General features: G+C 36.1%; 1 protein-coding gene across 1 annotated transcript in view; it reads right to left on the bottom strand.

The window, feature by feature from the left end:
• LOC107714019 (SH3 and multiple ankyrin repeat domains protein 1-like) overlaps positions 1 to 21,464 on the bottom strand; it is a gene marked incomplete at its 3' end in the record, with an annotated part of 82,934 nt that extends 61,470 nt beyond the window's left edge. Inside the window, exons 1-5 of the mRNA XM_016519707.1 lie at positions 21,300 to 21,464; positions 7,252 to 7,445; positions 4,490 to 4,693; positions 1,503 to 1,574; positions 739 to 841 (exon numbers count right to left, since the gene is read on the bottom strand). Of these exons, the coding sequence (XP_016375193.1) occupies positions 739 to 841; positions 1,503 to 1,574; positions 4,490 to 4,693; positions 7,252 to 7,437 (565 nt within the window). The remainder of the gene's footprint in view (positions 1 to 738; positions 842 to 1,502; positions 1,575 to 4,489; positions 4,694 to 7,251; positions 7,446 to 21,299) is intronic.
• Between the last annotated feature and the right edge of the window lie 1,922 nt (positions 21,465 to 23,386).

The raw sequence follows: 23,386 nt of genomic DNA, 5'->3' as shown, positions 1-23,386 counted from the left end.
TTGCATTGACGAGTTGAGAAGTCATAATTATGACATCAGGTGATTTCAGATCACTTTGGTGACCTTGTCTACAAAAAAAAATATATATATAGCCTCTACTTCTACAAAATGCTAAATAATGAATGTGCATCAGTTATGCTTATTTTGTTTTTATTCAATTTATGAAGGCACTATATAACTGAATCGTTATAAATTTGTCATAATTGTACAATAATACTGCATTTTGTACATGCGACTTAGCTAGTTTTATTGTAAATGAAAAGTAATTTCATACACTTCAACAAACCGGCGATCTATTGCAAACACTTCATCCATTGCAGTCGCCATGTTTTCTCACTGACACACCCGAAAAATTCTGGCCTCAAAGAAAATCCACATAATTGTGGTGGCGTTCATGTGCGTTAAACTTTTAAATGCACTCTTTCCAAAATAAGCAAAGATGGCAGAATTAATTTATGCACCAGCCGAGCAACTACCATTGAGTTAAATTGAGTTCAAACAGCCAAATTTTTCAGTTATTACAGTTCTCCTTGGGTTACACCAATAAAAATTATTTTTAAGAGTCTGATCAGGTAGAAATATCTCCTTTACTGATAAGATGCGCGTTAAATATCGCATGCGATTTATCGTGCAGCCCTACTTTAAGGTAACAACTACACCTTTTAATTTTTTATAATGCAGTCAGATTTTAAAAGCAAACCCCTCTAAGCGTTTGCTTCCATTGAATGTATAACGCACTGACATTCGGTATGATCTGAGGTGAATATCTGCTCCTCCGAAACAAGGACGTACACAAAGCTGTTCCTACGTCATCCTTTACAAACCCTGCCGGCTTACGGAGCTGTAATATAATAACTTATTAAGGGAGCTTGAAAGCTCAGAGCAATGAGAGGGAGAGTTTTAAATGCTGAGGGAAGCAGTGTGGGGACGGGAGATAAATAGGCTGAGCAATAAAGAGAAAGAGATCGAGCACAGCACAGGACATACAGTGCTGGAAGAAGCCGGCAATTAAAACTTGGTTCGGAGCTTCGGGGCTGCTTTTGGGGGAGAAGCGTGCAATAACCTCCTCCGGTGATTGCAAAAACGTTCATGACCACAGAAGAAAAACTGGCCGAAACACTAAAACGTCAACATCAATGATCATCTCGACCCGAAAATCCAAAGTCCAAATGTATGCAAATGCTCCGGTCTGCTGCATTATTTAGCAGCAGACTCTAAAATGAATGTTGTACGTTAGATATTCAATCTTAGCAACAGAAAACTAGATTTTCAAACATTTCTTTCCCGTTTTAACAGCCGTATCCCAAGACGCCCTCTCCTGCTTGCAATTAAGCAAATAGCTTCTATTTGATATGTATGTAAAAGTTATCATAACGGAACATAAGTTAATCACCACCTGCGCATCAAAAATAGACACATTTTGACAAATATGCATAGTAGGCTAATCTACATATGTCAAAGCAACATTTTTACCAAAAAATTAAAAAATTAAAAAATCTTACCTGTGTGTGGAGTTTTTCAATTTGCTTTTCGTTGACGTTTGGCTGCTGGTACACTCTGCTTTTGTAGCGGAACTGCAAAATTAAATCAGAGAGAAAAATGCAGTCTGTTTATATGCTAGATTGGTTTTAATTTAGAAATTAATAAGTATGCTATGGACGCCCATTTCCACCACTGAATAAAAAATAAAAAAGTTAATTGCGACTTTTTATCTCACAATTCTGACTTTTTTTCTCATAATTGCGTGATACAAACTCGCAATTCTGACTTGTTTTCTCATAATTGCGTGATACAAACTCACAATTCTGACTTTTTTTTTCAGAATTGCATGATACAAACTCGCAATTCTGACATTTTTTCTCATAATTGCGTGATACAAACTCGCAGTTCTGACTTTTTTTCTTAGAATTGCATGATACAAACTCGCAATTCTGACTTTTTTCCTCCGAAATTGTGTGATATAAGCTCGCAATTGTGCGTTACAAAGTCAAAATTGTGAGCAAGTGTGCCGCACGAGTCTTAAAAAGTGAAGCCATTGCGTTTCGATCGCCCCCAGGTGGCTGGTCTCAGTACAGGTCATAAACCCCGCCCTCTCCATGCAATCTAATGGGACATGGGACAAACTAAATAATTAAATTTCACGTCAAAAATTTTTTTTCCAAAGATGGCTTTTGTCATTTGATGTAGATTTTATCACGCTGATGTAAGTTCAAGTGTTCGTTTTTTAAATAATTTTGGTTTTAGTTAGTTAAGTGATGCTATAAAAACAGGAGTGTGACGTCATGATTGACAGCTGAGACTGACAGTTTCTCTGAGTGAACTGAGGCGCCAACTGACTTTTTCGGGATCTTTAGGAGGATATTGGAGTTGTATTTACCTTATTTTAACACAATCCTCTCAGCAGACAAAAACTGGAGCAGTCAGGCTAATTAAACCAGGGTCAGGGACGCGGCTCCACTTCGCTCGCTACTGCACAGACTATGGTCACGAGTTCTCTACTGCGCAGACTCCGGTTCCAAATCAGCGCAATATGGCCGTGCCCTGTTGGGACAATGGCGGCTTCACTTTTCTTCAGTGGAAGAGATTGAAGGTGCGTCGTCCATCTTTTTTTACAGTCTATGATTGTGAGATATAAACTCGCAATTCTCAGAAATAAAGTCAGAACTGCGAGATATGAACTCACAAATCGCAATTGCGAGTTATAAAGTCAGAATTGTGAGATATAAACTCGCAATTCTGAGAACATATCAGTCTTCCCCCCCCTCCTCAAAATTGTACTTTAACTCACAATTGCGTTATAAAGTCAGAATTGCGAGATATAAATTTGCAATTCTGAGAAAAAAAGTAAGAACTGCGAGATATAAACTCGGAATTATGAGAAAAAATGTCAGAATTGCGAGTTTTTTATCTCGCAATTGTGACTTTATATCTCGCAATTGTGACTTTATAACTTAGAACCCTATTTTATATCAGAGCACTAAAGTATTATGGTACCATCACGTTTTTTGTAATCAGGAGGGCATACAAATAATTTATAGAATTTTTAGCTCAAACAAATTATAAAATAAAAATATGTTTCATTATACTCCATTTGCAGCTCTTTTTGGCTGGTCTCTGCCTTGATAGAGATATGATTATATCAGACCCTGGGGCTTGAATGAACATACAAGAGAACCACAAAAGGTTCCTGTTACACCAGCCTGACATCAGCCTTTTCACAGAGAGAGCTGAGAATGCTCCTGTACAGAAAGCACATCTTAAAAAAGGACGCCAGCCTCATATCCCTGCATTGGTACCAATTTATAGCAGTTATCATCACTGTCAAAATTATTTTGTCATTGGGATCATCCTTGACATAAATAATAAATATGAATGGATATTTATACTCACAATTACATTATTTTGATTACTTATATTAATTATTGTTCATGTTGATTACAACAAACAAACAACTATTTGAATTTTTTTAAATTATAAAATAAATAAATACAATTTTATAAAAACAACAATAACTGCTGTGTTTACAGCAATGCACAGAGAAATGATTAATGAATAAATCTTAAATAAGGACTCCAACTTTACATTGCTGTATTGGTAGCAGTTTATAGCAGTTATCATCACGGTCAAAAGCCATTTTGTCATTGTGATTTTCCTTGACATAAAAAATAATTATGAATGGGAATTTTTACTCTTAAATAAATTATTTGGATAATTATTGTTAATGTTGACTACAACAAAAAACTATTCAGATTTTTTTTCTTTAATTGTAAAAATTAATAAATAATATTAAATAAAAAAAACAATAATAAAATCTGTGTTTACGGTAATGCATTACAATGGAAGTCTATGTAAGCATATTACACTCCCAATAAATTTATTTAGCTAATTATTAATGATTGTTGATGATGATTATCAATTCTAATGATCCATTAATTGTTAAAAAAAAATAATAATAAATGTTTTTGAAAAACTAAAAAGAATATGCATGGTCATTTCTTCTCAAAATAAAATTATTCAGATTTTTTTATATTAATTATTGGTCATGATTACCACAGAAATCAATTTTGGTTAGTTCCTTAATTTAATAAAAAAAAACACGAATGAATGAATGAATGAATGAATAGCAATAAAACAATGATAAAAGTTGTTTTTATACTAATGCACTGTCAATGGAAGTCTAGGGGGCAAGTATAAAAGCATAAATACGAAACTCACATATTTGGCAAAGCACTTCAATTGATTGTTTCATACAAAAATGTGTGCTATTTGAGCTTTAAAGTTCAGTGATGGCACTGCTGTTCTAGGCAGATTAACTTCTAGTTCAGCGTCTACCAGCATAATTCCTGTGGATGTTTGTGAAAGTGCTTTGCAGATAGTGATGTACCATGTCCCTTACTGGTATCCTTGCACGTATTGTGTCAAAGTTACATCATGGATCGAGCTTAAGTTGACTCCGCAACATTCAAGCAACAAACTAGTGACGCTTTACCTCAAGGGTTGGAACGCCTTTATTGGTGGATAGCGGATAGTCTCTCAGGGGCCGTTCTTCCTCCAGGAAACCACTCTCCCTCCCGTCCACCGCTGGCTGGAAGAGCCCGTAGTTGAGCACATCCCTCAGACTCTGTGTGAGTGTACACAGGATCTGCTGCTTAGCAACCCATACTGTGGCATCAGGACTGAACCTCATGGACTTCTGGCAAAGCCACAGAGAGAGAGAGGAGAAGAGAGAGACAGAGAAACGCTCTATCAGGCCATAGCAGGTGTACAGATTAACTAGGGGAAAACATTTGTGAGCTAAAATGTTCAAAAGGGAGAAAACAACAGGAGAAAACAAATCATGTGTTGCTGACAGAATGACATTTTATGATCAAGATCAAATTTAAATGGTTATATCATACATTTTTTTAGCATTTTTGTGGGTCCCTAAGGTCATTATTTCATTTCTCGTGAACATTTCAACCCTTTTTTGACCTTACAAATTAACCAGTAATAAGTGTTTAGGTGCAGTCACATTATTGAAATGTCAGCGGGCAGAAAAGATTGATTGTCTATTGTGAATAGTGTAGCGATGTATGAAACAGCTCACACAGAAGTCACTTTCAAACTAAGTAGTTTTCGATTGATTAGCTTGAACCCTTGTTGCAAAATTTGGTGGAGGAATCTTTCACCCTCAAACAAAAGTCCCCATTGCATGGATTCCTATTGAAATTACTTGAGTTTGCCCTTAGAACAGCTGTAAAAGTGACTGTACCATAAAGGAAAAGTTCACCCAAAAATTAAAATGTACTCACCCTCAGGCCATCCAAGCTGCAGATGAGTTTGTTTCTTCATCAGAACACATTTGGAGAAATTTGGCATTACATTACTTGCTCACAAATGGATCCACTGCAGTGAATGGGTGCCGTCAGAATGAGAGTCCAAACAGCTGATTAAAACATCACAATAATTCACAAGTAATCCACACTCAACTCGAATCCATTAATTAACATCTTATGAAGTGAAAAGTTGCATGTTTGTAAGAAACAAATCCATAATTTTCAACTTCAAACCATTGCTTCATGCTAAAAAATACAAGTCCTCTATCTATAATATGGCTTTCACCAGTGAAATGGTCATCTTGTCTGAGTCAGGGGAGAAATATGTACAGATCAAGCACAATTTATAAGTGAAAACAGTCCAAAACAATTCTAATCAAATATGATTATGATGTGAGAGGAGAACAGCGGGTGCACTTTTACACTAGAGAAAGAGCCATTGTGGATTATGGACTCTATTTTGGCCAGAAGTGATGGTTTAAAGTTAAATGCCCTAATGATGGATTTGTTTCCTACAAACATTCAGCCTTTCGCTTTACAAGATTTTAATGAATGGACTAGAGTCGTGTAGATTAGTTGTGGATTATTGTGATGTTTCTATCAGCTGTTTGGTCTCTCATTCTGACGGCACCCATTCACTGGATCCATTGGTGGGCAAGTGATGTAAATGCTACATTTCTCCAAATCTGTTCTGATGAAGAAACAAACTCGTCTCAGATAATTTACTTTAATAGTTCAATAAACTCATTACATTTTTAGCCATTTTTAATAGTTGGGTGAACTGTTCCTTTAACTGTACTTTAAAGGTACATAAAATTAAGTTTTGTGTCTTTTAGCCCATATGGAGGCTTTGAAATCATTTATATATGCTGCTGGTATTGTAAACTCCTAAATACTGACAAAATTCCCTTTCAGCAGATATAGGCATTCAAAATGTACACTCTTTCACTTCAGGTAAAACAAACTATAAATATTAAAGACTCAACCTGCACTGCACAGATTTCTGTCCAATCAAATGCTCTCCCAGAATGTCCTTCCCACTAATGCAATCTGCAGATAACTAGCATATTTAGCATATATTGACTAAATTGAGGTGCCCTTCGATACGTCCCACCTGAATGTCTTGTTTCTTGGGATACAATAAAGAATACTCTTATCAGAATAACAGCATCTTGTTCATTTTGTGTTTAGAGCTAATAAAATCTATCCTACCTCCTCCTTATTCCCTCACTGTGACGGTATTGTTGACAAGTAAATGCAGAATATGGAAAGCTAAGATAATTGTAACGCTCAATAAATGTGACACTGGCAATAACTTGCACAATATACTAACCATAACCCCATCAGCTATGTGCAAACACAATTCAATCCTCTGCTTCCTCCCAAAATAACAGTTTCAGTAATGACAGACACAGATATTTTTAAAGATCCTGTTTTGAGAGAGAGCAATAAAAATTCCTTGGTGATTTTCGGTTTTAATTTTATTTACAAATAAATCAAATTCTATATAATTTTTGGTCTGATTTGGTTTCAATTTTATCTGGCTTGCTTGAGTGTTTCTGCAAAGGAATAACCAATAAAACTATTACCTTCACATATTGAAAACACCTGTGTTAAATGACTCTACATGATATTGCTTTTCTGAACTTTCTTCATTTAAAACATGACAATGTAATTTTCTACTTTACGTTCATGAAATAGGTCAAAAATACTTGTTGCCTATCCCACTTGCATACGTTCCATTTTTTAGTCCACTGAAACCCAAACAGCTCCCCAGAGAAGGCTGAAACTGTAAGAGGGAAGCAATTTACTGTAATAATATAATTTAGAAAGATCCACATGGCCCAACAGCCTGGGGTGAAACACGAGTGTATGTATGTATGTGTATGTGTGTGTGTGTGTGTGTGTGTGTGTGTGTGTGTGTGTGAGAACGCACAGACTGCTGCAGGTCAGGGATGACCACACAGATGAGCATTGTGTCTCGCAGGCTGTTGTCCAGTCGGGCACTGGTAGGTTGATCCAGCCTTGGAGGCTCATCTCGGGAGCTGTCTGATTCCGAACTGACCGAGTCCGAGAAACTCTGAGCCATTTCCTCCTCGCTAGACATGGGGCTCCGCGGCATGATCAACACTGCAGAAAGAGAGCAAATTTGAGAATAAATTCAATGGCATACACAATGCCTAAATTAAAAACTAAAGCAAACTAAATTAAATTAAACAAAAATAAAATGAAGTATTAACCAAAATATTAACAATATTAAGTAAATTCTCAATATGGTGGAAAATAAAATAAAATTAATAAGATATTATTTGCTTGTATTTCAAAGCAACATTGCAATGTAACAAAACAATGTAACCTTGTAAAGGTGACATGCAGATAAAATCAACAATAATTTATAATGTAAAGATTAACATGAACTGTAAGCTGCAGCACATAAATTAATAAAATTCTAGTTGCCAAAATACATTAAAAAACTGCATTGCCACTAACTGTCTTTATAAAATGGCATTGAAAATAAAATAAAGTACCAACTTTAGAATTACTAACTGTAATATAAATTGGAATATATACAGGGCTTGACATTAACTTTTTTGCTCACCAGCCACTGTGGCTAGTGGTTTTCCAAATTTACTAGCCACTCAGCATTTTCACTGGCCACAATTATGTTGTGAAATTACGTTTTATATGACTTAATATTGCATACAAAAATGTATTTAAATTGATTTCCAGGTCATTTTTGGTCTATTTAAAGGGCATTTTCCCTGACTGTATTAAATGCATGCATCATCTTTCATATCAAATTCTTACATTTTATTAATAATTTCACTAAATATAATAAGACAATATAGGTCTGTTACCAATCAAATGAAATCAGTATCTACAAAACTGATCTTTCCACTGCAGAAGAAACAGAAGTGACTGGAGTGGCATTCAGATGCATTTACACAGACAGTTCAATGTAGCTGAAATGTAGCATGAATGCATTTACACTGTAAATGAGAACATATGGGAACGTTTTGGGAACGTCATATTAACTTGTGGGAGCATTTTGTCGAGATAATCATATGGAGATGAAGACATCCTGGAATCGCCGCGCGGCTGCCGCCTTCTCTCTTAGTTGGAGTGTTTTGTGCGGTCTCGGGGAAGACATTGCCATAGTTACAAACAACAAGGTCACATTTGATTTTACTAAAAATAAACAAAACATAACAGAAATTCAGTATATGTGTTATTTGCTATTCATCTACTCTTCCCTGTGGATAACCTCTTACCTACTTTCTGTACGATCTGAATTTCTGCGTATTGAATTTTGAATTTGATGTTCCGAATTTCTTCTTCATCTTGAAAACTTGAAGCTGTATTTTTAAAAACTGGATATTTACAGTCTAACAACTCAGAACAAAAAAAATCAGCTGTTTGAAAATACATGTCTATTAAAAAAAACTGCCATAAAAAATAAATTGTGTTAAATTTCAAATGTTCAATATTCAAGTAAAAAAAATTCTAATTCAGAACTATGTTAAATGCCACATAAAATTCAGGTTTTGTTAAATGACACTTGTCAATAATTCAAATGTACACAATTCAAATTCAAATAGTTTTGTCATATTATAAGCTCCATATTTTTTAATATACAGATATGAAATGTTGGAAAACTTGCAAAGATAAGCTACTATGAAAGTAAACCGCCAGTAGGTGGCAGCAAGTGACTGTCTTAATTAATGAGTCATTGAAGCGTGCCTGTCTTTATGAATGGAACACTGAATTGACTCAAATGATTCAAAATTAAAAAACGCGAATCATTCAGTAACGAAACACCGCTGTGTTGCTCAGAAATGCGCGATTGTTTCTGCTGTGATCTTTGTTTGGAACTATTTTCATTAACCAAATCGAGCAAAAACAGTCAACGCGCTGACAATATATCCTTTCAAAAATTCAAATTCAAATATTGAACTAAAATGTATATTAACTACTCGTTTTAATTCTTGTATAATAGCTATGTCAAATTTGCAATCGTGGTTTTCAGGGAAAACTTCACTCTCTTGGTCGAGTCATGTTGCTTAGCTAGGCTGTATGTTATAAATATAAAACCTAAGTTTCATTTTTATGTCTCTTCTGTGTGCAGTTGTGTTGATTTGTTTTAATTTCTCCAGACAGGCTGCGTGAGCCCTCAGCTGGCGTGACCTTGTTGTTACGGTTGACTATCCATTATCAATTGCCGTTTACACCGAATGTGTAAACGCCGAAATTTCGGTGCTTCCCTAATTAGATGTTTTAAGCAGATTAGTTGTCTGGGGCAAGTAAAATTCTCTTCTTTCACTGGTCCCTTAATGTCGAGCTCTGTTACTGTATATTAAATTCAACCCGCCAAAGTGGCTAGTAGGAGTGACCGTGTTACCCGCCACTGCTGAAATCCACACGCAAAAGCAAACTCATTTTAATGCTCAAGTATAGCCGAAATCACAGCACCGCTATTGTCTTTATCTTATGTATTTGATTTTATCAGACGACGGCTCGATTATCAGGATTTTTGTGCAGATTAACGTCTTGGAAGGGAGAGCTGGTTATGTAGTCTTAATGGGTCGCGTTTCAGTCACTATTTCATATTCATTCAGTTGTCTGACAACAGAAACAGTAAAATATATCAATGAAAACAGTTTTATTGAGAATTTAGCTGCATCAAAATACAGTATGTGGGCATAGAGAGGCAAACAAATGTTTAATAATAAATAATAAATGTGCATTTTGCATGTTCAGAAAAAGTGAGCTGCCCTGTTCTGCAAATAATGTAAACAGGCTTGAGTAAGTAAATTGCTCAGTGCAAAGGGAATAAAATAAAATATTGCATAATATCTGGAATATAAATTGATCAAAGAAAAAATTTAATTAAATAAAATCCCAACTCTTTTCTTGATTAGAAGTGGGTCCTTTGATGGACCGTTGTCCAACCTAGACGATGTCAGCTGAAAAGAAAAGTCATTTCAGATGGTGGAGCAAGTTATTATATCTTGATGAAAGATTATCAAGACAAACTTGTCATTACTTCAAGATAATATGACCAATGAATCATGCACAATAAGACCAGGAACATATTAATAAAGTAAAGAGGGACGATTTTGATTTGCTGTTGACTTGAGTGCTTATTATTCCCATACATCATAATTCCGTATTACTGTCTGGTCATTTAGCTCCACTTGTTTATCTCTCTGTGGCCTTTTGTGAATTCACTGGGTTCACCAAATGTTTCTGAACAGTCCCTCCCTGTAATAACCTTGAGTGTCCTATTGTTTTTATAAAATGACAGTGAAACAAAACAAAACAAAAAACTGGAAAATAAAACACTAAAAATAGCTTAAATATAAATTGTAAAATAAATGAATAAATATTTTGTAAAATAAAATAAAATAAAAAATGTATCCTAAAACTTTGTTTATTTTTAGCTAGATTTTAAATCCCACTTTAATGGGCTCACAGACTTTTGGACCCCATTGTATATTTCATTGCCTGTTTTTATTACATTGGACTAAAGGTTTCCAAAAGGGACAGATGGAGCTGTTTTCTGTGTCTTGGGTTAGCACACGCCATATTTCTGAAGTGTACACAAGCGTTAGACATCTCAACAGGATTTCTGAACGGCAAACAAAATGTCTGGGTGTTTGGGGGGGAAGTCAGCAAGCAATATCAGATAGTGACAGAGACAGAGAGAGAAAGAGAGAGAGAGAGGCTCATTGCTCAGTGCAAAGAAAGAGAAGTAATGGGAACCTGGTATTTCTGTTCTTTTTTCCATGTGTCTAGTAGACATGAAAAAGTTATTTGAAAAACACCTATGACCTCTGAAACATGTCTAGTCTTCATGCTCAATGTTGAGTATGGTTTCACTAATAATAAACCTACATTTGCATAAAGCATCCATATTTGCCCATGCCCATGTTGATTAGAGTTTTAAAAACTTGAAAAGTATTCATTTAAGGTACATTTTGAACAGATAAAATGTGCGGTTAACCAGACAGTAACTAAAGCAAAGAGGTCAGATGAAATATCTGACTAACAGCTCCTCGCTAAAGCCTAAATCACTGCATACGCAAACGAGACGAAGCGAGACAGCTGAAGATTAATTAGTAGCACTCACCACATTCCCTGTGCATTTTGCCCCGTGAAAGGCTTGCAAATAATAAAATTGACCTTTCCATGCTAACGCATCTTGATAATGCTAAACTACCGTGTGTAGGTGGTCTAATAACTGCTATTGCATAAAAACACCACTATGTGATGATTAAGGGGGCTTTGTGTAAGAATACGCTTGTATGATATGTTACACAACCTAGAAACTTACAATCAGCTTATATAATGTGTTCAAATAACGATCATAGAATATACTATGACAAGCGGCCGTGCTTGTTAGCAAAACCGAGCCCAGGGTTTCATACGCTATGATGAAAATCAGCCGTTCTGGTGTCTCTCTCCCCAGTGGCTCAGTCAAGTGGCCCTGTCATTCATCAGGGCTGTCAGTGTAGGTTTTCTCACTCGACCTTTACAATCACCCGCCACCAAGACAGGATTCAAGAGGTAGGAAGCATTTGTCGACTATCGCTTGAAGGGTACCACCAATTAAAACCTTACAGCGTGGAGAGGAATTTGCAGCCACATGCACTTTAGTGCTAAGAAGCTGGCAGCAGATTTAACACATAACTCCAGTGTTGACAGATAAACACACGGACATTCACTGAAGTCCTTTCACAGCCGTGTCATTGTGCGCTGGGTGATATATTGGTTTCCTGTGAAGTGAATATTATCCAGTTGTGGGCATTTAAATAAATTACACAGTACAGGCTTTCATCTTGCGGAATTAATTAGATATTATTTGCTTGTAAGTAGTTCAAAGTAGTTCACTTTAAAATGAGAGGCCTATTGTTTTTATAAAAAGTCACAACAAAACCAAAACAAAACAAAACTAAACTAAAAACATGGCCTAATCAAAGCAAAGAAAGGCAAAACCACTACAAAACAAAACAAAACAAAAAAAGAAACAAAAGTAAATGAAACAAAACTAAACTAAAAACAAAGCACAAGCAAAGCAAGGCAAAACGACTACAAAATAAAAAACAAAAAACAAAAATCAAACGAAACTAAATAAACTAAACAAAATACAAAGCATAAGCAAAGCAAAGAAAGGCAAAACAACTGCAAAAAAAACAAAACTAAACATAAGCAAAGCGAGGCAAAGCAAAGCAAAAACAAAACAAAAATAAAAGACTGAAAAAAATAACAAAAACAAAGCATAAGCAAAGCAAGTCAATGCAAAAACAAAACAAAATAAATTGATAAATAAAAGACTGGAAAATAACTGCACTATAAAATAATATGATATTTGACAATATAATAATAATGACTTAAAACTGCATGAAATGAAATATTAACTAATATGCTGGGGGAAAAAAATAAATAAATAAAATAAAATAAAATAAAATAGCATTGTATATCGTTAGCCGCATTTGAAGCCATCATTAACTGTCGATTAATGCATTTCTGTAACCATATTTTCTATATTAGTACACCAATACTAATATAGAAAATATGGTTACAGGTATGCATTTATCGACAGTTAATGATGGCTTCAAACACAGCTAACGTATACATTCTATTTCATATTTGGATATTAGATACATGCAGAATCAAACACTACATTACAAAATCATACATTGGTTTTTCAGACTTCATTATTAGTTCAGAGACACATTTGTCTGACTGTTTTGGGTAATTATTTATTCCACTTGGTTATGCAAGTTCCTAATATATGGCAGCAATTCTCAAGAAGGAGAAAAAACCTAGCACATACTGACCTAGAAGCATAATTCACTGTATTTAATAAGTTCAAGTTTAGCATTTTCCCTGTTAACTTCAAAAACGCAAAACCCAATGTCTTTTTATTACAGCAATTATTTATTAAAGGTAAAGCCAAAATATTCACTCTGAATGTCTGCCACTGTTGCCACGACAACTACTAAACACATTTGCATTGTTAACGTTAATGGAAGTGATGCATTAAGCATTTTAGAAATGGCAGGTTTGCTTTAAACTGTCATAATGTTTGAGGCTTAAAACATGCCAAGTCTTGCCCTCGTAACTTAATATCCCACGCTCATCAAAGAAAAAGAGGAAAACAAGGACTCACGAGGGAATTAAGCCCACCTTAATATCCTGAAAAACAACAGAAGATTTTTCTTCCTGAGATTTGTCGAGGAACATCTCATTTGAAGCTTAGTTCACTTCCACATAGTCACTGTATTATTTTACAGCAGCAGTAGCAGTGAACACTAGGTTGTTCTCTTCCAAAAGCCTGCCTGAGGGCAGTCAAACTTGCTGTTTCAGAAACATGGACATTACCAGGAACTGACAGCTCTCCGAGAGCTGAACTTCCCATAAACAGTGTTTTTTTTTTCATAAGAGAAGCATCTAATACTGTACCATTCATTAAACCATGCACAACCATTAATATTTCATAACCAATTTACTTCTCATCAAAAAGTGCTGTGAATGTTGCAGCAAAAGCTCTTGTTTTTTTGTTTTTTTGCAATATATCAATTCCTAAACCCAAATCCCATCCTCATAAAATAAAAACAGAAAAGGAGCAGTAACTAGATTTTAGTGCTTGCTCATGCAAAACTCACCATTATAATGCTAGGACAGTTGCCAAGGCATTGCTACAGTGTTCTAGATGGTTTCTACAGCATTGCTATGTTATAGGTGATTGCTGATCAAAAGAGTCCATGCTCAAGTCTGTATTCAAATAAAATATTAAGCCGTTAAAATAAAAAATATATATATTAAAATAAAACAAAACTATTAAAATGCTAAACTATTTTTTTTTTAATATTAAAATGTTTTTTGAGCACCAAATCAGCATATTAGAATGATTTTTGAAGAATAATGTGACACTGAAGACTGGAGTAATGATGCTGAAAATTCAGCTTCGCCATAAAAGGAAATCAATTATGTTTAAAAACATTAAAATAGAAATTGTTTTTTTTTAATAATTAAAATATTTCACAAAATAGGGCTGAATGACAATGGTGAGAATCACAATTATTTTGCTCAAAAATGATTATTGTCATTTGGGAAATTTCTTTTTACATTTTGCCAGAATTATTGTACTTTCACGTAAGCACAAATCAAGTTGCACGTTTTATTTTACTACCTCATCTAATTTCCAGATTTAGTATATTTATCATATAATTTAATATACTCTCTATGAAAAACAGTGAAATTCCTAATATTAATTCCAAAAACTTTAAATTACGTTCATGTTTTTTTTTAAATTATTAACATGAAAGCTTCTGAAGGCTTGTTGCAAATGCAAGACAACAAAAATATAAAAAAAAAAAAAAAAATGTTTTCAGGAAACATAATCAGCGGGAAAAAGAGACAAGAGACAGAAAAATCATGGCATGATTAAAACAAGATTAATTATGCAGCCCTATCACAATATTTCCATTTTAGTTGTAATAAAAAAAGAAACAAAGCCTTGTTGAGCATAAGAGACTTCTTTCAGAAACATTAAAATAACCTTACTTTCAACAACAAAACTAAAGGGTTATTTCACATATAAATACAGTAGCTCCTTAACAATTTTTTAAGTATTTAAAATACTGGTCTGCAAATATGGCTCGGCTCCCTCCTTCAAAGGGATTTCTTGCCCATTTTATCATCAGCCAGGCGACAGTCCTAAGTCCAATCGCTTAGAAAAAAAATAGGACAACTCTCCTCAATAAACCAAACAGTGTGTGCTATCATTCCTATCCACAGCCTTTAGATGCCATATTTGAATGAGCAATAAAAGTGACGCTTGCTTCTGTGAACTGTCTGGAAGGAGTAGGGTAACTAACGTGTGGGTTTCAATGAGTAAACCGCAGAGAAGAGAGGAGAGAATCAGAGCTGTGGGACTCAGAGGAGCAAGAGAGTTCGAGAGCTAGCGAGTGAGACGGAAGGATAGACAGAGAGAAAAATGTGGCATACAGAGGCGAAAAGAGAGGGAGAGCGAAAGGGGGACAGGCTGGCCTGGATCTGTGTCCGCTTGCCTTACCCCTGGTGTCTTCACGGCATCACCATGCAGCTGTAAAATAGGGCAAGACTGGGGCTCAAATATATACGGTGGTGCGAGACTAGTAGAATCACAGCAAAGCAGTTCTGGAGCTGTCTGAACATCAGCGTTATAAACAAGCGAGGTGAAGCTGATGAAAAATAAATGAGAACCAAGGCCCAGTTATATCACAACATGTCATCTAACCCCTCCCATGGGCTACAGTCAATCTGAGCTCATCGAGGAATCCGCAAGTCAATACGGGGAACAATTATTGCCCCCGGAGGACCGCCGCTGCTTTACACCATATCGGTAGAGTACAAACAATGGCAGTATATTGTTTCTCAGAGAGGTTTTCATCTTTTTATTCATCTATCCATTCAACCGCTCACTCTCTAGGGAAAATTAAATCAATTTAGGGGCTCCATTTAATGATTCCTTCACTCCACGTGTTGTCAAGTACATGACGGTCCTTAACTGAAGAGCATATAATATAATAATGAAGCCATCAGATCTTAATGAAATGCACTTATGTCCATTAATTTGATAAACGGCTACTCAGCTGTAGTTTGCCATGCTACAATCTAATTGTACTTTGAAGCAGATAAACAAAACTAGCACTAAAGTTACTTAAGCAATTTTTTAATTCTCACTCTGTTGTTTTTGTTTATCTCAAATTCTCTGAACTGTTAAATAGTGCTCTGTAATTTTATGCTCTGCATTTGACTGTTATTGTACTAAATACAAACAAAATGTTTTATAAATAAAACTACGACCATTAATAATTTAATAAGAGATATTTAGATTGCATAAAACAATGAGGGGTTCACAATAAATTAAGGTAACAGTGTTCAATTTGAAGAGGTACATTTATATAAATAAAACATAAACACCCTATTTAGCTTTGTTTTCCTACTGACGTCCTCTCTACAGTCTTCCTACATTACATGTATGTATTGCTTATTTGCTTTGCATTGCTTTGATTGTTCTGTGTACCTCCGACGTGACATCCCCTGATATCTTAAAGGGGTCATATGATGCGATTTCAGGTTTTCCTTTCTCTTTGGAGTGTTACAAGCTGATTGTGCATAGATAAGATCCCTGAAGTTGCAAAGACTAAAGTCTAAAAACCAAAGAGATAGCGTTTGAGAGAGGCGGGGCATAGAGGAACTACAATAATGTACAGTATTTGAAAAATAATGTGTTTTTTGAACATTAAAGCATGTCAACATATTCTGTTACACCAAATACACCAAATAATGATCTTTAAAAAAGCATCATATGACCCCTTTAAAATTGTAAAAACTGACTCGTTATAAACTTGTAACCTCTCCTATCACCAACACAATTTATGTCAGTACAGTAAATAAAAAAACAAACAAAAAACGCAGCGTTACATACTTTAAACAATATAAACATTTACGCATGAACGGAGAGCCCACTGATCTATAATAGTCATTATATATAGATCAGTGGGAGAGCCCCATTCTAACGTCTACTATATATGCGCAAGCGCTCTCAATTATCCACTTCTTCATTATGGCAAATGTAGACTAAAGTGCCCCGTTTCTGATCATTCGTTCATTTGTTTAATTGATATTTTGCCTAACTTTGAGGTTTCTTTGCACCTGCGAGTTTGATGATACACTAATGCGATAATAAAAGCTAACTTACGACTGGTAACTTTTAGTAACTCCTTTAGCATTGAGTCTTTTTCAGCCGCAGTTTGCCAACAACGTTGCGTTATTTGAATATTGATTCTGATTGGTCAGTTTCGTGAGAGATGCCGAATTATGTTTTTAAAAATTTGCATGGGCTAACGTCTATTAAAGAAAAATAATATACATGTTATGCACTTCAGTGGGTAAACTGATTAAAAAGTCAACTGTATCAGCTTCAGTGTTTTGCTCAGCGACCCTATGCCTCATCTGATGAACAGCCACTGAACCAGTTCACCAGAATGAATCGTGCTTTCAAAGGCTACGTATGAGAGAAAGGTCTGTTTAGGAAAAACCGATTCACTAGAATGAATTGGACTTTCAAACGCTACACATGAGAGAAGGGACCGTTTACTATGAACCGATTCACTTGAATGAATCCGACTTTCAAATGCCACACACATGAGAAAAGGACCATTTAGGACGAACCAGTTCACTAGAATTAATCATATTTTCAAAATCTACATATGTGAGAAATAGCTATTTAGGAAGAACCGATTCAATAGAATGAATTGGACTTTCAAACGCTACATATGAGAGAAGGGGCCATTTAGGATGAACCGATTCCCTTGAATGAATCTGACTTCCCTGAAAAAAACAGGTAAAACCAGCCTGTTGACCAGCTATGACCAGCTAAAACCAGCCAACCAGCTTAGACTGATTTTAGCTGTTTTTTCAGCAGGGTTTCAAACGCCACATACTAGGCTATATGTGACCCTGGACCACAAAACCCGTCATAAGGGTAAATTTTTTTGAAATTTATATATATATATATATAATTGATTTGCTGAAATCAAAACAGGGATGATAATAGGTGAGCGCCAGCCAATGAGATTGCCGTTTGCGCATTAGTTCCGCCCACTACCGGAGACCTATTAGTTTCTTAAAAGCGGAAGAATTCCAAAGGAACTCCGTTATTTTGACAGCAAAATCCAACAAAGAATATCGTTTACATGTAGCGCGCATAGGTAGCGCGTCAATTCTCTCTCTCCCTCTCTCGCTGCGAGTGTGTGAAACAAAGCGACGGCGAGGTGTGCGCCTTCACACTCGAGTTTACGGTACGTTAAATACAGGTGCGTTGCACATCTACGGTGGCCGAGAAGTGCTAAACAAATCACAATTCTGAAATCAAAATAACAAATTACAAACGCAAATGCAAGTTTAAAAAACAAAATATAAATTCAGAAAGCACAACAACACTAATCAAAAATTACGTTTTGATATATTTACGGTAGGAAGCTTACAAAATATCTTCATGGAACATGATCTTTACTTAATATCCTAATGATTTTTGGCATAAAAGAAAAATCAATAATTTTGACCCACACAATGTATTGTTGGCTATTGCTACAAATATAGGCTACCCGTGCTACTTATGACTGGTTTTGTGCTCCAGGGTCACATTTGTGAAAAGGACCATTTAGGACGAACCGGTTCACTAGAATGAATCAAACTTTCAAAAGCTACAGAGAAAGAGCTATTTAGGAAGAACCGATTCAATAGAATGAATTGGACTTTGAAACACTACTTGAGGACCGTTTAGGATGAACTGACTCACTGAAATTTATTTGACTTTGATGAGAGAAGTGACCATTTAAAATGAACTGATTCACTAGAATAAATTGGACTTCCAAATGCTGCACACAGTGTGAGATAGTGAGAGAGAAAGAACTGTTTGGGTGAGTACATTTGATAATTCCTTCAGCACAGACGTGGAAAGAGTAGCTTGTACTTGAACACTTATATGTCTACTACTTTTAGTTAGTTACTCTCCAACACTGCAGCTGCTATAAACCCGACAGACAGTCACAGACGGAGTGCTGGAATCATCTATTGGGCCTGCTTGTGTACATAAATCGCTTAGAAGCCTGAAGTGGACAGTGTGTGGCTGCAAATCCAGTCTGCTAAAATCCTCCTCTCTGCTTCTTATCTCAGTGGGACACAGGATAACAGAGCGCTTCCAACCCCATCCCCGTAATGGATAGATCACCACAGCCGCACAGCTGCGGCTACTATTTGTTATAAGCAGAACCCTTGACTGGCGCGCTGAAGATGCCTTACAATACTGACAATGTTGTTTGTCTTCTAATTACCGTTTTCTGGAGGCAATCTGCCTGGAATCTTTTATCCTCAATCACAACAGCAATCAAACTCATTGTGTTTTGAATATCGCACATTGGTCAAAAGCCCCACTGAATGCCACAGAAATGAAAAGAGAGCTCGGATGTATTTATTAGGACTCTTGAGAGGAAAATCACATCTTGACATGTTGCTGAAGTACGGTAGGCTGAGATGGCAGCAGCAAAGGCAGAATTTGCTGAACGGAGCAGTCAGTGTACGTCAACTTGAAAGCTGGGGTGGATTTCCTGTCTTCTCACATCTCCTGTAGTCCTAAACTTAGCCTTTATACAGTTTCTGAAGATAACCAAAGATAAATTTTCATCATGAGATTTGGTTTCATGTCAACACATCTGGACTCAGGAAACATTTTGAAACCGGAACAGTCGCTGAACATACTGATAAAGCCACTGGACGCTGAGTTAGGGCAAGATGTCCTTTCAAGTCTCCTGATACTTATCAAGGAAGATACAATGGATTGTGGCTCTGGCGGCCCTGAGAAGTGTCACTAGTGGAATCGGTCTTTTCCGTTGCTATGGAGTCGCAGGTTGGAAAGCCCATGAGACCAGCAGTACTCAAGCAGTGGATGGGAGAAAACCTGAATCTGCGCATAATGTGGCGTGTCTGAATAATGCTGACCTAAAAACTCTTTTAAGAGGCACATAAATTATTGTCAAAACTCCTGGAGGATTTTAAATCCCAAGGGACGCACGCTGGAGACACTTAAGCGTTGAATTTTACAAACATAATTTTTTGGGTTTTGTTTTCTTTAATAAACAGTGTGTTTCCAAGTATATGCAGAAAAATAACCACTATAGTCTACTGCTTTCCATTTTGCATCACTTGTCTTCCTGTATATGTGTTTATCTCCATTAGTTATAGACCAATCCATTGGATTTTGATATCACTTTGAATCACTATTCTTCCTCAAAATGTGTTTATTTGTGTTAGTTAAAGACTGATCTAATGGCTAAACTGATAAATCAGCCAAAATTTGGCCACTTTGCCAATATCTACATATAAAATTGATAATTTTTCTTAATACTTTTTGTAAATTTTTGAAGGAAATTAATTTCAAGGTACTTGTGTAAAACTCAGTTGCTATAATTAAATTGGCTCTCTGGAAGAATTGATTATTGGTTGTTCAGTCCTCATATATTTCCCAATAATGACCGTTGCCCATGGCAACGTTGTATATCTGACCTCATCTTATGTTTCATAGCTGCCCGTCTTTCGTCCTTAAGTAATACAATTATTAACTATTAATATAAATTCAGTGTTTCATATTTATTAAGCAGCCGTATTTTAAGAGATAATGTACAGTCAGATGGTCAATGTTGCAAAATAAACCTCTTCATAATTATCCATGACTTTACATTATAGCCATCCATACTTATCACATAGGCTATATATCGGCCACTATAGTGGTATCAGCTGTTTAAAAACGTTTTCCGGTTGACCAACCCGCGTCTTAGCCTAAGCTTCTTCATAGCACTAAAAACTTTGTTACAAAATGATAAGATGTTATCAAATGAATATTTCTCAACAAATCTTACTGATTAGATAGGCTTCACATCACACATGTTTTTGTCAAGAGGTTTTTTCCTCTCTCCTTCTTGTATATAAAGGTCTCTAAACTTTGGGGATCGTTTGTGCTTCCCCGTAATACAGAGATAATTAAACCAACCTTTTAATGATCGATCTCACAGAAGGAAATCACTGATTTTTCAAGTCCAAATTAATATTTATGTCTAAACATCTTTTTCAGATTCTATACACCCCATGCGTTGACTATAGAAGCAGCACAGCATGACAAAACGCGTTTGATCTGTCGACTCTATACTGTCTGAGATACAGGAGAAGTTGCCATAAGCTTGTCCGTCACCAGCCTCACATCTCCAGCATCACAGCTCGTCAATTATTGGACTCTGTCCGACAATACAAACTTAGAAGTTCCTCATCTTTGCCTTTAAAGTCAATAAACCTATAATGAATACTGCATTCGGTAATGATAAAACTGCAGGGACAAAACGGACGGGTAGTGGAGAAAGAACAAAGGTGCGTACTTACAGCATTCAGCGCACTTTTCCCTTCCTTTGGTTCTTTATCCTTTGTCCAAAGGAATAGAAATCTCCGTAGAATCGCTCGCGTTTGTCGAGTAGTCCGAACAGAGATGGGAGTGACCCCTTTAGCACTACTTCGGGGGAAGAGGACTGTGTATTCCGCATGTATGGACAGTGTTAAATGCGCAACATCGACCCGAGCGCGCAGCACACGCAAGGGGAGGCAGAAAATGTTAGCGCTGGATTCAGGGGCTCTTCTAACCAGCGGATTCAGCACTAGAGGGGTTTACTAATGCAGGCGGGGCCACAGTCCCCGAGCGCACCAGCTTCTGGGACAACAACGTTTGAATTGGGGGTTTGTAGCATTTACGAGTTTTAAAAAAAGACATTTGAATAAATTATACGTTTGTTTTAAAATTATTATTTCATGATCGTTCATGTAAATATTTTAGTATTGTACCTAAAATAGACAATAGATGATCATTTTACATGTCCCTTCTGATACCATTACAGTCCCCAAGTCTGTCAAAGTCATTTTTGCACACTCCCTCTCCTGAAGGCTGACTCTGATAAACTTAAAAATAGATAGATAGATAGATAGATAGATAGCAGACAGACAGAGAGAGAGAGATGGATGGATGGATGGATGGATAGTCAGACAGACAGACAGACAGACAGACAGATAGATAGATAGATAGATAGATAGATAGATAGGCCTAAAATAGATAGACAGACAGAGACAGACAGACAGATAGATAGATAGATAGATAGATAGATAGAGAGATAGATAGATCGATAGATAGGCCTAAAATAGATAGACAGACAGAGACAGATAGATAGATAGATAGAATGTACAATGTATAATAGATCGCTATAATGTATACTGCAAGAAGTGTATCATATGTAGGAGCTGAAAATCTAAAGTGGCAGGACTGATATCTGCCACCTTCTCAGCATGACAGATCCACTGCTGTTTAGGAAGGGATTAATTAGCAAACACTTGCATTTAATCAATACATACAATCAGAAAGTTTGGTCTGTATCAGTAATCATACACACGGTGGGCTATTGAGCAGCACTTCCGAACCTGAGCCAAACACTAGAAGATTGCAATGTTCTTCACTAGTAATGAATGTGCTGCATTGTGTGCGAAATAAAGGAGCAGCGAAATAAGATTTTAATAGGCATGAATAGATTTCATAATGGATCTGAGCCTGCTCTCTTTTTCTTTTTCTTCCCCTCCCTCTCTCTATTTCTCTCTCTTTCTCTTGTTGTCTAGATGCATTAATCACTGTAACCTCCTAGATGTCTCCACCTTCATTTGTCTTTGATTTCTCCGTCAGTCAGAAGTGGGGCAGTGTCTGCAGTTAATAAGTCTGGCTTCTTAACCCTCTCCTACTGTATACCCTTTACAACCCACATCGTCCAGAACCCACAAAACTGGGTCTCCGTGTTATAATTAGAAACTCGAGGTGATACGGTACATAGACGGGAGCCATTCACTCACCCTTATGTCGTTCCAAACCTGTATGAATTAATTTTTTTCTGCTGAACACAAAAGAAGATATTTTGAAGAACATTGGGGTCTAGCTTTATTTTGGACCCCATTAACTTTTATTTTATGGACAAAAATACATATTAAAAATCGTATTTAAAAAATATATTTTCTTTTGTGTTCCGCAGAACAAAGTCAAACAGTCCAAATCTTTTTGGATGGACTATCCCTTTAAAGGAATAGTTCACACAAAAAATGAAGAAAACAGATCCTCTACAGTGAATGGGTGCCGTCAGAATGAGAGTCCAAATAAGAGCCCAAATTTTAGCCAGAAATAACAATTTTAAAGTTAAACACCCTAATGATGGATCTGTTTCTTACAAACACGCAGCTTTTTACTTCACAAGATGTTAATTGATGGACTGGAATCGTGTGGATCACTTGTGGATTATTGTGATTTTTTTATCAGCTGTTTAAACTCTCATTCTGACGGCACCCATTCACTGCAGAGGATTCATTGGTGAGCAAGTGATGTAATGCTAAATTTCTCCAAATCTGTTCTGATGAAGAAACAAACTCATCTACAGCTTGGAAGGCCT

The sequence above is a fragment of the Sinocyclocheilus rhinocerous genome, unplaced genomic scaffold (genome assembly GCF_001515625.1).
Source record: "Sinocyclocheilus rhinocerous isolate Xijiao unplaced genomic scaffold, SAMN03320098_v1.1 scaffold568, whole genome shotgun sequence".
In the NCBI taxonomy this organism is placed as follows: Eukaryota; Metazoa; Chordata; class Actinopteri; order Cypriniformes; family Cyprinidae; genus Sinocyclocheilus; species Sinocyclocheilus rhinocerous.
Note: the sequence above shows the minus strand (reverse complement) of the source record. Positions and strands in the feature narration are given on the sequence as shown.